The following is a 16,956-nucleotide window of genomic DNA, read 5'->3' as shown; positions in this document are numbered from 1 at the left end:
ATGGTAACTTCCATAAGATCCTTCATCTAATTAATTAGAATTATTATGCGTTAAAACAGAGATATAAAACAGGGTTCAAATTCACCACAAACACCCAGTCCTGGTATACAATGATAAGGAGTGACCTTTCACCTTTACATCATGAGCACTTGTACACAATGATAGGTTTCACCTTCATGTCACAAATACTAAATCTTGCCACTAGTATACACTGGTAGATAGTGACCTTTCACCTTCATGTCATGAATATCAAATCTCACAAATGGTATACAAAGGTAGTCAGTGACCTTTCACCTTCTTGTCACAAATATCAAATCTCACAACTGGTATACAAAGGTAGGTTATTGACCTTTCACCTTCTTAACACCATTATCAAATCTCAACACTGGTATACAAAGGTAGGTTATTGACCTTTCATCTTTACATCTGAGCACTGGATAAAACAATAGGCAGTGACCTTTCACCTTTGTATTACAAAATGCAATGATTTATCAACTACTGAAATTTGACTGTAAATAACATTCATCTTTCAGGCTGATATCAGGATTTTTATAAATGAATTAATCACAGGAATCAATGACTCACCAGTTTTTATTATAGCTGAAATAAACTATTCAGAAGTCATATTTAAAGACCAACTTAACCTTTTTCCTGTCATATTTCTGCAGAAGATTATAAACCTGCCAATATATCACAAATTGAATGCTTTGCATTATGTAGAGGTTATGACCTTCACTCACATAAACTTTGACCTTTATGAGGTCATTTTTCTGGGCTGAACTGTAACCTCCAGCCAATAAATTAGAAATGCTTTGCATACTGTAGAGGATATGACCTTCATTCCCATGAAGTTTAACTTTAGGTAATCATATTTCTGAAGAGAAACTTCTTTCATCAAATTTTACATGCTTTGCATGATCTAAAAGTTGTGTCCATCCTTCATTTAAACTTTCAACTAGATCACTGAACCGTACACACTCTACTGTCCTTTCCACCTGACTGACTTCTGGATGATTGCCCCGATCCCGACTCTGTCTTGACCTTGGTAAGCTCCTCCTGCAAAATAAAATTTGTACCAAGATTTATTTCCTTCCCACCAACCCAAAACACAGAGTAAAATTGTTTTTACTTAAGGATGTCAAAACAATATGAGCAGCGGCTTACACAACCCCATCCTCATCTTTTTCTAAATCTAATGAGGAGTTGATCTATTGAGGCTTTATGAGATACCTAGTACCTTGCATTTTATTTGAAAAGACCTTTAACCTTGAATGATGACCATCAAAATCTGAGCTGGTGTAGAACTTGGTATTGTAATGCTAAGGTGTAAATATGAATTAAAACTGTTAAGAAGTTCAAGAAATAACCTGTAGAAGTTTCTTATTCAAAAATGGTAAAGAGTGAACTTTGACCTTTAATATTAAGCTATGACCACTAATCTAGTATAGACAATGGTGGGATGATGCTATGTTGCGAATATGAATAAATTATGTTCTGGAGTTCATTGCATATCTCGTACACAAGGCTTTTGGTAAAGTGATCAGTTGTCAAGGGTGAACTTTGACCTTTAACCCTGATTTATGATCACCATGATCTAATCGGGTGTACACCTTGGTAGAGAAAAGCTTTGTTGTGAATATGAACTAAATCTGGTCATAGGTTCATGTGATATCTTGTTCCAAAAGTTACTACAAATGCACATACTTTCATGTACAAACAGACAAAGTGATTTCTTCATAACAATTTACCTAACTAGGGAGTGTAAATGGTGTAGTCATCAGTGTAGTTATAAGTAAGTGTAAAAAAACCCATCATAAAATCTCAAAGTATAAGTTGAATGCATTAAAGGTCAAGCTGGAGTGTATATCTCTTAAGATGAGAAAATAGTGAAACCATTAAAATATGCTTCTGAATCCTATCCTTATTATCCTGATTATACAACCAATAAAGTCAATTAATCTTTTCTACAGGATATTGACAATTCAACTTTTAACATCAGTTGTAGATGGCATATCATCGAATAAGGAGCTGTAACATGTGACTGTTTTATATCAGTGGAGCTATAACATGTGACAGGTTTATATCAGTGGAGCTGTAACATGTGACTGTTTTATATCAGTGGAGCTATAACATGTGACAGGTTTATATCAGTGGAGCTATAACATGTGACAGGTTTATATCAGTGGAGCTATAACATGTGACAGGTTTATATCAGTGGAGCTGTAACATGTGACAGGTTTATATCAGTGGAGCTATAACATGTGACAGGTTTATATCAGTGGAGCTATAACATGTGACAGGTTTATATCAGTGGAGCTATAACATGTGACAGGTTTATATCAGTGGAGCTATAACATGTGACAGGTTTATATCAGTGGAGCTATAACATGTGACAGGTTTATATCAGTGGAGCTACAGGTTTATATCAGTAACATGTGACAGGTTTATATCAGTGGAGCTATAACATGTGACAGGTTTATATCAGTGGAGCTATAACATGTGACAGGTTTATATCAGTGGAGCTATAACATGTGACAGGTTTATATCAGTGGAGCTATAACATGTGACTGTTTTATATCAGTGGAGCTATAACATGTGACTGTTTTATATCAGTGGAGCTGTAACATGTGACTGTTTTATATCAGTGGAGCTGTAACATGTGACAGTTTTATATCAGTGGAGCTATAACATGTGACAGGTTTATATCAGTGGAGCTATAACATGTGACAGGTTTATATCAGTGGAGCTATAACATGTGACAGTTTTATATCAGTTTATATTTATATCAGTGGAGCTATAACATGTGACATATCAGTTTTATATCAGTGGAGCTATAACATGTGACAGGTTTATATCAGTGGAGCTATAACATGTGACTGTTTTATATCAGTGGAGCTATAACATGTGACAGGTTTATATCAGTGGAGCTATAACATGTGACTGTTTTATATCAGTGGAGCTATAACATGTGACAGGTTTATATCAGTGGAGCTATAACATGTGACAGGTTTATATCAGTGGAGCTATAACATGTGACAGTTTTATATCAGTGGAGCTATAACATGTGACAGGTTTATATCAGTGGAGCTATAACATGTGACAGGTTTATATCAGTGGAGCTATAACATGTGACAGGTTTATATCAGTGGAGCTATAACATGTGACTGTTTTATATCAGTGGAGCTATAACATGTGACAGGTTTATATCAGTGGAGCTATAACATGTGACAGGTTTATATCAGTGGAGCTATAACATGTGACAGGTTTATATCAGTGGAGCTATAACATGTGACTGTTTTATATCAGTGGAGCTATAACATGTGACAGGTTTATATCATTGGAGCTATAACATGTGACAGTTTTATATCAGTGGAGCTATAACATGTGACAGGTTTATATCAGTGGAGCTATAACATGTGACAGGTTTATATCAGTGGAGCTATAACATGTGACAGGTTTATATCAGTGGAGCTATAACATGTGACAGGTTTATATCAGTGGAGCTATAACATGTGACAGTTTTATATCAGTGGAGCTATAACATGTGACAGGTTTATATCAGTGGAGCTATAACATGTGACAGTTTTATATCAGTGGAGCTATAACATGTGACTGTTTTATATCAGTGGAGCTATAACATGTGACAGGTTTATATCAGTGGAGCTGTTTTATATCAGTGGAGCTATAACATGTGACAGTTTTATATCAGTGGAGCTGTAACATGTGACAGGTTTATATCAGTGGAGCTGTAACATGTGACAGGTTTATATCAGTGGAGCTATAACATGTGACTGTTTTATATCAGTGGAGCTATAACATGTGACAGGTTTATATCAGTGGAGCTATAACATGTGACAGGTTTATATCAGTGGAGCTATAACATGTGACTGTTTTATATCAGTGGAGCTATAACATGTGACAGTTTTATATCAGTGGAGCTGTAACATGTGACAGGTTTATATCAGTGGAGCTTTTACATTTATATCAGTGGAGCTTTAACATGTGACAGTTTTATATCAGTGGAGCTATAACATGTGACAGGTTTATATCAGTGGAGCTATAACATGTGACAGGTTTATATCAGTGGAGCTATAACATGTGACAGTTTTATATCAGTGGAGCTATAACATGTGACTGTTTTATATCAGTGGAGCTATAACATGTGACAGTTTTATATCAGTGGAGCTATAACATGTGACAGCAGTGGAGCTAAACATGTGACAGTTTTATATCAGTGGAGCTATAACATGTGACAGGTTTATATCAGTGTTTGACTGTTTTATATCAGTGGAGCTATAACATGTGACAGGTTTATATCAGTGGAGCTGTGACTGTTTTATATCAGTGGAGCTGTAACATGTGACAGGTTTATATCAGTGGAGCTATAACATGTGACTTTTATATCAGTGGAGCTATAACATGTGACAGGTTTATATCAGTGGAGCTATAACATGTGACAGGTTTATATCAGTGGAGCTATAACATGTGACAGTTTTATATCAGTGGAGCTGTAACATGTGACAGTTTTATATCAGTGGAGCTATAACATGTGACTGTTTTATATCAGTGGAGCTGTAACATGTGACAGTTTTATATCAGTGGAGCTATAACATGTGACAGGTTTATATCAGTGGAGCTATAACATGTGACAGGTTTATATCAGTGGAGCTATAACATGTGGAGCTATAACATGTGACAGTTTTATATCAGTGGAGCTATAACATGTGACTTTATATCAGTTTTATATCAGTGGAGCTATAACATGTGACAGGTTTATATCAGTGGAGCTATAACATGTGACAGTTTTATATCAGTGGAGCTATAACATGTGACTGTTTTATATCAGTGGAGCTATAACATGTGACAGGTTTATATCAGTGGAGCTATAACATGTGACAGGTTTATATCAGTGGAGCTATAACATGTGACAGGTTTATATCAGTGGAGCTATAACATGTGACAGGTTTATATCAGTGGAGCTATAACATGTGACAGGTTTATATCAGTGGAGCTATAACATGTGACAGGTTTATATCAGTGGAGCTATAACATGTGACAGGTTTATATCAGTGGAGCTATAACATGTGACTGTTTTATATCAGTGGAGCTGTAACATGTGACTGTTTTATATCAGTGGAGCTATAACATGTGACTGTTTTATATCAGTGGAGCTATAACATGTGACTGTTTGATATTTACCCGTAATGATAGCACCATTCTCTGATTGTCCTTTAGCTGTGAGTTTTGATTTTGAAGTTCCGTCTTCAATAACTCTATTTGTTCTTCTAGATTTTTTTCTCTCCTCTGCAAAAATGGAAAGAAAATACACATACTAAGAAATATATAAATCAAAGTACTTAAACAGAAATTCTGATTTAATGCCACTGGTGATTAGAAATACAATGCTTCATTAGGATGATAACATCGCTGGTTTTATACCATAATATATCCCTGCGTATGTGAATTCATAATCATCTGTTGAAATTTGCTGTTGCATGAAATTTCATTTGTTTTTGCCTAAATATGTAGGCTGAAAGAATTAATAGATCCAAACCAACTATTGTGAGCTGACTTCTGCCTGTACAGGGGTCTTCCTAACATACATTTGTTTCCTCTTTAATGATGAAGCAAACACATTACATTGTGTTAGACAAGTTATGACTGTAGACTGAAATACAGAAGATTTTTTCGTAATTTGATTAATTAAGTAAATGTAATCAAACTGTCTATGATGAATTCCTGTCTTATTTAAATTTTTTACTGATTACAAATCATTTTTTTTCTAAAAGGCTCCCATTCATTCATACATACATACAATTGACTAATTTGATTGGTTACCATAACTTGAAACTCTGCCTCCTGTCTCAACAGCTCCTCTTTGTGTCTATATTCCATCTCCAGCTTCCGAATCTTTTCCTCGGCTCTCTGTTTTTCCTCACGTGTAATCTCAAGCTCATTCTGTCGTAACATCATAAATGTGAAGTTTCATTTATAAAGAAGTTGAAAACCTCTAACAGGAAGATAAACTTTTATACAAAAAAGTAGCATACACCCTTAATAAGATACCTTACAATAGTGTAACATATAGAATAGTAGTTCTGATAACATAAAAACCAATACATCTGACGGTAACAATGTACTGAGGTGAATTTGACTACGCTTTGTCTAACACTTGGTCAAAGTGACTTAAGTACACTGTTACCATCTTGTTTATATATTTTGTCTAAATTGTGTTTACAATTTCATTACATTATTTTTTATCTTAGTGTACGGAAGTTTATAGAGCAGCCGAAAAAAGTTGGTAGATTTCGCACCATTTCATACAATATGTATATCAGTGCTAGTACGCTCTGCACTGGTCATTTGTCTAATGAAGTCATTGAAACATCACACTCTAATCTTCTACAGGTTGTGGTATAAGATGAAGGAGACGATGTAGTCATCAAAACATCACACTCTAATCTTCTACAGGTTGTGTTATCAGATGAAGGTGACCGTGTATTCATCGTCACACACTAATCCTCTATTGGTTGTGTTATAAGAACTTCTATTCTATTGACATTACCAAGCTGAAGAAAATGTTGCAAAAGAAAGAAAAATATAACATATACCCTTCCTATGATACTTAACAATAATATAACATACATCCTTTATGAAATGCTTCATAAAAACATCACACACACCCTTAATAACAATAACATACTTCATATATATACAAATTTCATGTGTACAGCAGTAGCTTGCCTGTAACAGTATACCTGTAATGCCTCCTGGCGACGACGGACAGTAACATCAGACACAAACCCTCGTGCCGCCAGTTGGTCCTTCATGGTGGAGTCCTGCCTGTGTTAATTAGTGTGGTTAATAATTAAATAATTTGAAATTATACCTTATATCAAATATTTCAAATTAATTCAAATTCATTATTTTTGTGAAATATGTATCATTGTTGTGTGTTTTGTTCTTGAAATATCATTAAAAAGTCCTAACATTTCCAAAATTTACCCCTGACTCCGTGGCTGGCCCCTCAGTCGACTTGAGGGTTTCTGGGGTCCTGCAGGTAGGCCGTTCCGTTTCCCTGCTGGAGCCGATGTTTTACGGCTAGTTATCTGGATATTCTTCTTTATAAAGTTACTGGAGTCACTTAGCTTACGCCTGTAACGTAAATCACTTAATTTCTAAAAAATTTAAAGCGTTTTTGTATCTTTTATATACTTTCAGGGGTTTTTACAATGCGTTTTTACAATTTTTGCGTAATTAATTTTCTGCTATTTTGAAGACTTTGAATGCTTCAGAATGGACATACTTATATACTAGTGTGGATATCAACTGGAAACCAGTCATCATAGATCAGAAATTTACATGGTGAAAAGTATTTAATTTATTATAGATGTATATCATGACTAGAGAGTCCTCAGGTACATGTAGGTACATCAGCTCTATAGATGTATAACACAGCTAGAGAGTCCTCAGGTACATGTAGGTACATCAGTTCTATAGATGTATAACACAGCTAGAGAGTCCTCAGGTACATGTAGGTACATCAGCTCTATAGATGTATAACACAGCTAGAGAGTCCTCAGGTACATGTAGGTACATCAGCTCTATAGATGTATAACAAAGCTGGAGAGTCCTCAGGTACATGTAGGTACATCAGCTCTATAGATGTATTACACGACTAGAGAGTCCTCAGGTACATGTAGGTACATAAGCTCTATAGATGTATTACACGACAAGGGAGTCCTCAGGTACATGTAGGTACATCAGCTCTATAGATGTATTACACGACAATGGAGTCTTCAGGTACATATGTAGGTACATCAGCTCTATAGATGTATTACTCAAGCGGTTACAATGAAAAGAAATCATTTGCAATTTTGAAAGAATCACTAAATTTGCAAAAAATTAGATACATTCAAGAAAGTTTCAATATACTTTATAGTTATAGTAATGTTGTTCCTTATAACATCTTTTAATAGTGATCTTTTAATTTTTTTTTCGAAAAATAAAATTGAAATGATTTTTACAGAATCATATATTTTTATCCCATTTTAAATTAATCATGATTCAAAGTTCAAATACACAAATCAAAAAAAAATTATTTTATGAAATGATAAAAATCCTGTATTACCGATGACCAGGCACATGTAAGTTTTCCTTGGAGCTGTCTGAATGTATGCTACCAGAAGGAAAGTCCACTTCACTCTCTGTACTGTTGGCAGACATTGATCGGTCCCGACTTCGTGTCTCTGTCTGTGTAATGATTATATTACAATTAGAAAATATCTGTAAGACATGAATGTCCATACTTCCATGCATTTAAGTATCATTGTTTGATAAATTTACAGAAGTTATTAAATGTGACCTTTGACCCTTTAACCTTAATCTTTGGGCACTTTATAATGGTTGATGCTATGACACTGTGGGATTAATATGAACCAAGTCTGTTGAGAGGTTCTCAAGATGACATCGATTCTAAATTGACTGCACAGGAATGATATCTGAAGAAGTAATGTTGGTGACACTATATGCTACCACCCCTCTCCTCCAACAAGACGATGACAAGATTAAAATCAACCTTATCTCTCCTACAAGTTGTAACTTGAACATGCACAACTACTGACAAACTGATTAAACATGGCATTTGAGAAAGTTCCTGTAGGAATTTTAAAAAAATAATAGCAACAAACTCCTATTGTCAAAATCCAAGCTGGCTGTCTTCCAGCCATTTTGATTTTACATCATTATCAGAACTAAATGTATAAAACTTGTTACCCAAGGAATCCTACGTTGGAAATTTTAGAAAGATTTATTCTGAGAAATATTTATAACATTCTACGCCTTTTGAATTCTTAGATGGCCACCAGCCATCCACTTAGTACAATCTATGGTTAGACAATCTTTAGTTACCATTGTTTTTCTGGTATCTTCTGTATTAGGTCTTTTCTGTTTGGCTCGAGGGCTCAATACTTCCAGGTTCTTCGCTGCAAAGCAAACAAAAGTTTAAAAACCAAATATAAACAAGAGATCCCAGACGGATCTGGGCGCCCACCATTTGAGGATCTGTTTTCAGTTCTTGAAGATTTGTTTATTTTTTTTTGTTTGTTACAGGTGTTGTAAATGTTCATGAACTGGTCTTCATTGAATGTACTCAATGATGGCACCTATTAGCAAATATCATTTGAAAAAGATCCCAAAGTATTATTAGACAGCAGTCAGTTACAGGTGGATAATGGACAATATGCTTGTGCTGTTTTACTGTCGACATCCAAGATGGCTGCCTGTGGGCCACCTTGATTTCAAATCAGTCCAAAAAAGGTACAATGTACAACTAGGGACCAAGGGAAACCAATATTTATGAAATATCAGAAGGATCCATCCAGTACTTTCCAAGAAATAGCAGTAACAAACTTTTACTTCCAAAATCCAAGATGGCCACCTGTCGGCCATCTTGAATTCGAATCAGTCCAAAAAAGGTACAATGCACAACTAGGGACCAAAGGGAAACTGCATATGGAATTTGAGAAAGATCCATCCAGTACTTTCCATGAAATACCAGTAACAAACTTTTACATCCAAAATCCAAGATGGCCACCTGTCGGCCATCTTGAATGCGAATCAGTCCAAAAAAGGTACAATGCACAACTAGGAACTAATGGTAAACTGCATATGAAGTTTGAGAAAGATCCATCCAGTACTTTCCAAGAAATAGCAGTAACAAACTTTTACTTCCAAAATCCAAGATGGCTGCCTGTCGGCCATCTTGAATGTGAATCAATGTTGCAAAAAAGGTACAAAATAGCACAAACTTTTACTTCCAAAATCCAAGATGGCCACCTGTCGGCCATCTTGAGGGGAACCTGCAAACCTATATGAAATTTGAGAATATCCATCCAGTACTTTTCCAGAAATAGCGGTAACAAACTTTTACTTCCAAAATCCAAGATGGCCACCTGTCGGCCATCTTGAATGCAAATCAGTTCAAGAAAGGTACAATGCACAACTAGGGACCAAGGGGAACCTGCATATGAAATTTGAAAAAGATCCATCCAGTACTTTTCCAGAAATAGCGGTAACAAGAATTGTTTACGGACTGACGGACGGACGGACGACGGACCACGGATGCAGGGCGATTTGAATAACCCACCATCTATTAGATGGTGGGCTAAAAATACATGAAGCTCCTAAACACTGGTTCATATAAATGTTCATACACATCATATATCCCCTGTATATAATTTTTCTCTGTTGTAAACGGACACAAAAATGCAAACAAATTGATGCTAATCCTCATTATTGGAGATTTAACAAAAAAAGTGTTTAATCTCTCTACCTTAAGAGATGTACACAGCTTGACCTACCAGGGGTGAGATCTTTGTTTATCTGTATACTGGACATCGAGCTATCCACCATTCTCCGTGACAATTCATCCTCTGATTGGTCACTAGTGTCATCAGCCTCATTTCCATCATTAATCTCGCGTTCGGTGCTAGCTAACTCTTCCTTAAGCCAACGAGGTACCTGTTATAAACAGAGTTAGTTCCCTTTGTATTGACTGCTTGCAAACGAGGTGAAGAAAAACATTTCAGTCTACAAAAGAATTTGCTACACAAAGAGAGGGCAATATGTGTTCTAAACTAGCTAATAACTGGATACACAAAGAAAGGCCAATAAACTAGCTACCCATAGAAATTAAGGATACTGTAAACATTCTTATTTTGGCATGATCAACTTTTGGCACAATAATGTTTAAACAGATAAGTCAAATGTCAAATTCTGACATTGGCAATAATTACTACCTTAACAACATACAGAAGTGTCATTTAGTAAAATAAAATTAATGTGCAATATCTTCAATTTGAAAATTCTATTTTTAAAGTATGTCACTCACAATCGAATTGATGTATATTTACATTGTACAGTATTCTAAAATGAAACTTCTAAAAATTACGTATTTCAAACTGAACAAAATTTTCCAGGATTTTTTTAGAAATTTTAAGTCATAATCAAGTATTGACAAATTTATTGAATGCAAATTAATACATATTATGAATCAAAACACTGATAACATCAACTCAATAACCAGACAAGAGGCCAAAGGGCCCTTAACGGTCACCTGAGGAATATATGTCAATAATCTGGGGATTTTAAAATGTTGCAAAAATGTAACAACACTTGTGCAGGACCATGTGTAAAACATCTGTACCAAGTTTGAACATGACCCACCCAATGGTTCTTGAGAGGAAGTCCATAATGTCTTAGCCAAACAGAGGCCAGGGTGGCCATCTTGGATTTTGAATCGCCCCAAAAAGTTAAAACACTTGCCAGGACCTTGTGTAGAACATTCTTATCAAGTTTTCCCTTTTTCCCCCTCCTGGGGCCCCTATTGGTGCCACGCCCTTTTTCTTTGCAAACTTGAAGCGGCTTCCCATGGGGATGCTTTGTGCCATGTTTGGTCAAAATCCATCTACTGGTTCTTAAGATGCCACCTCGTGGGGCCGTTTTTGACCCGGTTTTTTTTTTCATTCGCAAACTTTGTAGACCATGCCATAAGGACCCTAAATATCAAATATGAATCTAATCTGACGGTTGGTTCATAAGAAGAAGATTTTTTAAAGATTTACCTAATTTTACCCCCTTTTTCCCCCTCCTGCGGCCCCTATTGGGGCAACACCCTTTTTCTTTGCAAACTTGAAGCAGCTTCCATTGGGGATGCTTTGTACCAAGTTTGGTCAATATCCATCTAATGGTTCTTGAGAAGAAATCATTTAAAGAAGGTTTTTACATATAGCCCCTTTTACACCCCTTATGGGCCCCAAAGGGGACATAATCACTTTTTTCAACATAATTTCATATGTACATCACTAAAGGATGCTTTCTACCAAATTTGGTTGAAATTGGTCAAAGTTGAATTTTTGACCCTTTTTAGCGCCCCCTAGTGGGGCCGTTTTTGACCCAATTTTTTTTCATATCTAAATTTTGTAGACCATGCCATAAGGACACTAAATATCAAATATGAACTTAATCTGACAGTTGGTTCATGAGAAGAAGATTTTTAAAGATTTACCTAATTTTACCCCCTTTTTCCTCCTCCTGCCGCCCCTATTGGGGCAACACCCTTTTTCTTCGCAAACTTGAAGTGGATTCCCATGGGGATGCTTTGTGCCAAATTTGGTTGAAATTGGTCAAAGCTGATTTTTTGACCCTTTTGAGTGCCCCCTAGTGGGGGCTCACTTTTTGACCCAATTTTTTTTCATTCGCAAACTTTGTAGACCTGGCCATAAGGACCCTAAATATCAAATATGAATTTAATCTGACTGTTGGTTCATAAGAAGAAGATTTTTAAAGATTTACCTAATTTTACCCCCTTTTTCCTCCTCCTGCGGCCCCTATTGGGGCAACACCCTTTTTCTTTGCAAACTTGAAGCGGCTTCCCGTGGGAATGCTTTGTGCCAAGTTTGGTCAAAATCTATTCAGTGGTTCTTGAGAAGAAGTCGAATATGTGAAAAGTTAATGACGCACTCAGGTGACCTAAAAATCCTGTTATACTAATTTAAAATTGAAGTTGCGGGGTGGGGCTTATTACTGGACAAGGAAACAGCATTGGTGGGCAATCTAGGTACTGAGAAGCTGTAGATATGAATGGGCTTACTGCCTTATAAATATACTGTAAAAGGACATATTTTAGCAATAAACTTATTTTATTGTTTTTTATGCTAGAATACGATTTCACTAAAATTTTGTACAATGATTACAGAGCAAATTTTATGGACATGATAATTCATCATTGTGCTAATTTACCAAAAAAATAATAATGCACTAAAATTTGATTATGCCAAATTAATTACGTTTTCAGTACAGGATGAGTTATCCAGACAAAATTCTAGAAACTATGATGACTTTATAATGTTATCTAGTTAAAGGGAGGTAATCCTCTTACTGTTCCCTGTGTGTCCATCTCCGAGGTCTCCGACGAGTATTCGTCCCCGCCCTCCCGACTTGATGCCGAGTAGAGAAGGGCTGTATCTTTTGGCACAGTGAGGGTATTTCCACTAAATCGCTTCCTGTTGATGGTCAAGTAAAAACTTTGTTTACTATTTTGATTTTCTAAATTTGCTTCAATTTGTTATGGACTCCAAGATTACAGTAATTTGGGAGTTTTTACTTTCCTTGGTGGACTAAGTCATCTAATAGTATTGTGAAATACTAAGCTGAAAAAAGGAAACATGATTAGATCTACAAGAAACATGGAAAGATGAATCATCCATCAACAGCCTCATTGTTTATAGACACAATACCTACAGTTAACAGGTAAATACAACTACTGAATCAGCAGTAAGATGTCATGAGTCTACAATCATCAGATTGTAAGGTAATCCCTGCAGGTTCTCTCACCTGATTCCTCTCTTCTTGCGACTTTTTCGTCGAGGAGGTGGGGCTGATGTCTCCAGCTGGACAAACAGATTCTCACCATGACAGAAGAAACTGCTAATTGTTAGAGACTCATCTCCAGATTTACTGATCCTGGGGAGAAAATTAAATTTGTAAATAGTTTTCTCTAACATTACTACAGCTGTGATAAGGTAAATCATTGATATGTTCTCTAAATATAAACAAGTATTTTGAAAATACTAATCACTTAGTTTTACTGCAGAATCCAAAACAACTATACCAAACCATGGTTTAATATTGTTCGACTATTCGCATTTAATAAATTTTTGGCAAGTAAATGCATTAATGCATTACACTGTTCACAGGTCAAATTGAAAATACAGCATGCCATATTAAATTTGAACTTTGAATTTTTAAAAAAAATTATAAAAAATATATATCAATTACCTGGTTGCTTTGGTATTGGGGAAAAATAGCATGCTGACACTTGTTACAATGAAAATTCACAGAATAGAATGGTTAATTCCTTTAATATCACATTTCATTTAATGTCACATAGCATTCAAATGTGACAATAAAAGAAATGTACGATAGATTATCTATGTACTCACTTCATAAGATGCATCGGAGGGTAGATGATCTCTGACTCGTCTTTGTTGATTTCCGTTTCCTTGTCTTTGTCCTTATCTTTATCTTTACTGTTCTCGCGACTACTACTGGCACTGGAGGTCCGACGTGGCACGCTACCTACAGGGGAGATAACTCTCTTATATAATAACTGCTCTATTGATTTTCAAACTTCATTTAAATTATAGTAAATCATGTACATAAACACAAACTTCTGTAACTTTACACGGACATCTTTAGATATATCTGTCTACATCACAAAGAGGTGACCGGGTATTTTTTTCTGACACAATATTTTCATGCATTGTTTTATCTCTATAGTCACAATTGAATGTGTATCAATACTGATCATGCATCCCAATGTGACATGATTTTGCAACAAAAAATTATGACCCATTTCTCATTTTCTCTTACAAAAGCTTTAATATGTCTGTGAAGTGTGAGAGAAACAGATACAATGCACACACATGCCCCTAAGAGTACCTACTTAAGGGTCTAAATCCACTTGGTCTGGTCAGACTACTTGTGTCTGATGGAGTGTTTGGCTGGGAGCTCGGAATTCCACTGTCTGTCAAACCTTGGGAAAACATACTGTCAACACTTTCCTGACGTTTATGGGTGGAGCGGGCTTTAACATTGTCCAGGCTGCCATCCAACTTTGATTTGTCCTGATTTTCGATGTCATGGTTACTGTCGTCTGCTACATTGGATTCCAAGGTACCTATAAAGACAACAGTTAGAAAACACTGAATATAAAACAGCAGGGAAATGCTGAAATTTTATGTTACTGATTTTCAAAAAAAAATTTAAGTTTTGAATCAAACATTGACGCAACAAGCTGAAACCTAAGCCCGTATTCATGAAACTGTTCTCATACTCAAGCATGAATTTTGTGCCCAAGCCTTTTGTCTTGTTTAAGTTAAAAATTAATAAATAAGGCTGATTTTGCCAAAGATTTAAAAATAATTTGAAAGGACTTCAAGTCAAAGTTATATTCAAGGTTTATATCTGACATTTGTATTATTTATATGATTTAGGAGAATTATAAAAAAAAAAAAGTTTGCTTGAGCACAAAATCCATGATTGAGCATGAGAATGGTTTCATGAATACTAGCCCTGGTATTTGAATTTCCAACTTTTAGGTCTATTGACAGGATACGCAGATAACACTTTTAGGTCTATTGACAGGATATGAAGATAACACTGTAAGGTCTATTGACAGGATATGTAGATAAAACAGTAAGGTCTATTGACAGGATACGCAGATAATACTTTTTGGTCTATTGACAGGATATGTAGATAACACTGTAAGGTCTATTGACAGGATATGTAGATAACACTTTTAGGTCTATTAACAGTATATGTAGATCACGTTTAGGTCTATTAACAGTATATGTAGATCACTTTTAGGTCTATTAACAGGATATGTAGATAACACTTTTAGGTCTATTAACAGGATACGTAGATAACACTTTTAGGTCTATTGACAGGATATGTAAATAACACTTTTAGGTCTATTAACAGGATATGTAGATAACATTTTTAGGTCTATTGACAGGATATATAGATAACACTTTAAGGTCTATTGACAGGATACGCAGATAACACTTTTAGGTCTATTAACAGGATATGTAGATAACATTTTTAGGTCTATTGACAGGATATATAGATAACACTTTTAGGTCTATTGACAGGATACGCAGATAACACTTTAAGGTCTATTGACAGGATACATAGATAACACTTTTAGGTCTATTGACAGGATATGTAGATAACACTTTTAGGTCTATTGACAGGATACGTAGATAACACTTTTAGGTCTATTGACAGGATACGTAGATAACACTTTTAGGTCTATTGACAGGATACGTAGATAACACTTTTAGGTCTATTGACAGGATATGTAGATAACACTTTTAGGTCTATTGACAGGATACGCAGATAACACTTTTAGGTCTATTGACAGGATACGTAGATAACACTTTTAGGTCTATTGACAGGATACGTAGATAACACTTTAAGGTCTATTGACAGGATATGTAGATAACACTTTTAGGTCTATTGACAGGATATGTAGATAACACTTTTAGGTCTATTGACAGGATACATAGATAACACTTTAAGGTCTATTGACAGGATACGTAGATAACACTTTTAGGTCTACTGACAGGATATGTAGATAACACTTTTAGGTCTATTGACAGGATACGCAGATAACACTTTTAGGTCTATTGACAGGATATGTAGTATGTGATTTTCAATAAATAAAAATTATATCAATAAAGAATAACGCTTCATTCTATGTTTCCCAAAGATGAATTTATCAGCTACTCATGTATCTATTCTCTATGTTGATCAATAAGCTGACAAGATCTAAATGGTCTTTTTTAAAATTTTCCATGGAAATTATCACTTTGATATAACACCAAATTATGTAATAAAATGCAGATTTATAGGAAATGAAATATAAATAAATGAATAAAATCGTTTTTTTTTCTCATAAGGGAGACAACTGTGTTTATAACTTTGGTGTTATACATTTTTAATGTACAATTGTGATAACTTACCATCATGACTGGACAGTTGTCCGGACTCCCTTGTACTGGCTAGACTAGATATACTGGTCAAACTGGCTTGTCGTGAGTGCGACGTTGACCCTTTCCTGGGCGTAACACTTTCCAATGGGACATCATCCCTAGTAGCCTCCCTTGGAGTGACACTCTCTAGGCGAATATCATCCTTGTTGATAACACTACCATTAATACTGGAACAACTATCATTGTCCTTATTGACATATGACTGGGACGAGGGTACCTTCAAAATTGATCAAAGAGAAAATTAATTTTTGTTTCAAAAACTGTTCATTGCGACATCTCTCTGATTTTTCCACCACCTGACACCCTCCCTCCTCTTCATCATCCAACCCCTTTCCATCAC

General features: G+C 35.4%; 1 protein-coding gene across 1 annotated transcript in view; it reads right to left on the bottom strand.

Annotated features, from left to right (window-relative positions):
• Positions 1 to 894: 894 nt before the first annotated feature.
• The window catches only part of LOC132553034 (uncharacterized), a 31,648-nt gene continuing 15,586 nt past the window's right edge, over positions 895 to 16,956 (bottom strand). The window contains exons 21-33 of the mRNA XM_060217276.1: positions 16,587 to 16,833; positions 14,507 to 14,740; positions 14,004 to 14,139; positions 13,396 to 13,524; positions 12,941 to 13,064; positions 10,362 to 10,521; positions 8,911 to 8,984; positions 8,132 to 8,253; positions 7,006 to 7,155; positions 6,759 to 6,843; positions 5,839 to 5,958; positions 5,200 to 5,304; positions 895 to 1,056 (exon numbers count right to left, since the gene is read on the bottom strand). Of these exons, the coding sequence (XP_060073259.1) occupies positions 961 to 1,056; positions 5,200 to 5,304; positions 5,839 to 5,958; positions 6,759 to 6,843; positions 7,006 to 7,155; positions 8,132 to 8,253; positions 8,911 to 8,984; positions 10,362 to 10,521; positions 12,941 to 13,064; positions 13,396 to 13,524; positions 14,004 to 14,139; positions 14,507 to 14,740; positions 16,587 to 16,833 (1,782 nt within the window). The 3' untranslated portion in view covers positions 895 to 960. The remainder of the gene's footprint in view (positions 1,057 to 5,199; positions 5,305 to 5,838; positions 5,959 to 6,758; positions 6,844 to 7,005; positions 7,156 to 8,131; positions 8,254 to 8,910; positions 8,985 to 10,361; positions 10,522 to 12,940; positions 13,065 to 13,395; positions 13,525 to 14,003; positions 14,140 to 14,506; positions 14,741 to 16,586; positions 16,834 to 16,956) is intronic.

Source organism: Ylistrum balloti, unplaced genomic scaffold, assembly GCF_031769215.1.
Source record: "Ylistrum balloti isolate Yb309-2 unplaced genomic scaffold, AGI_CSIRO_Ybal_v1 Utg369564, whole genome shotgun sequence".
In the NCBI taxonomy this organism is placed as follows: domain Eukaryota; kingdom Metazoa; phylum Mollusca; class Bivalvia; order Pectinida; family Pectinidae; genus Ylistrum; species Ylistrum balloti.
Note: the sequence above shows the minus strand (reverse complement) of the source record. Positions and strands in the feature narration are given on the sequence as shown.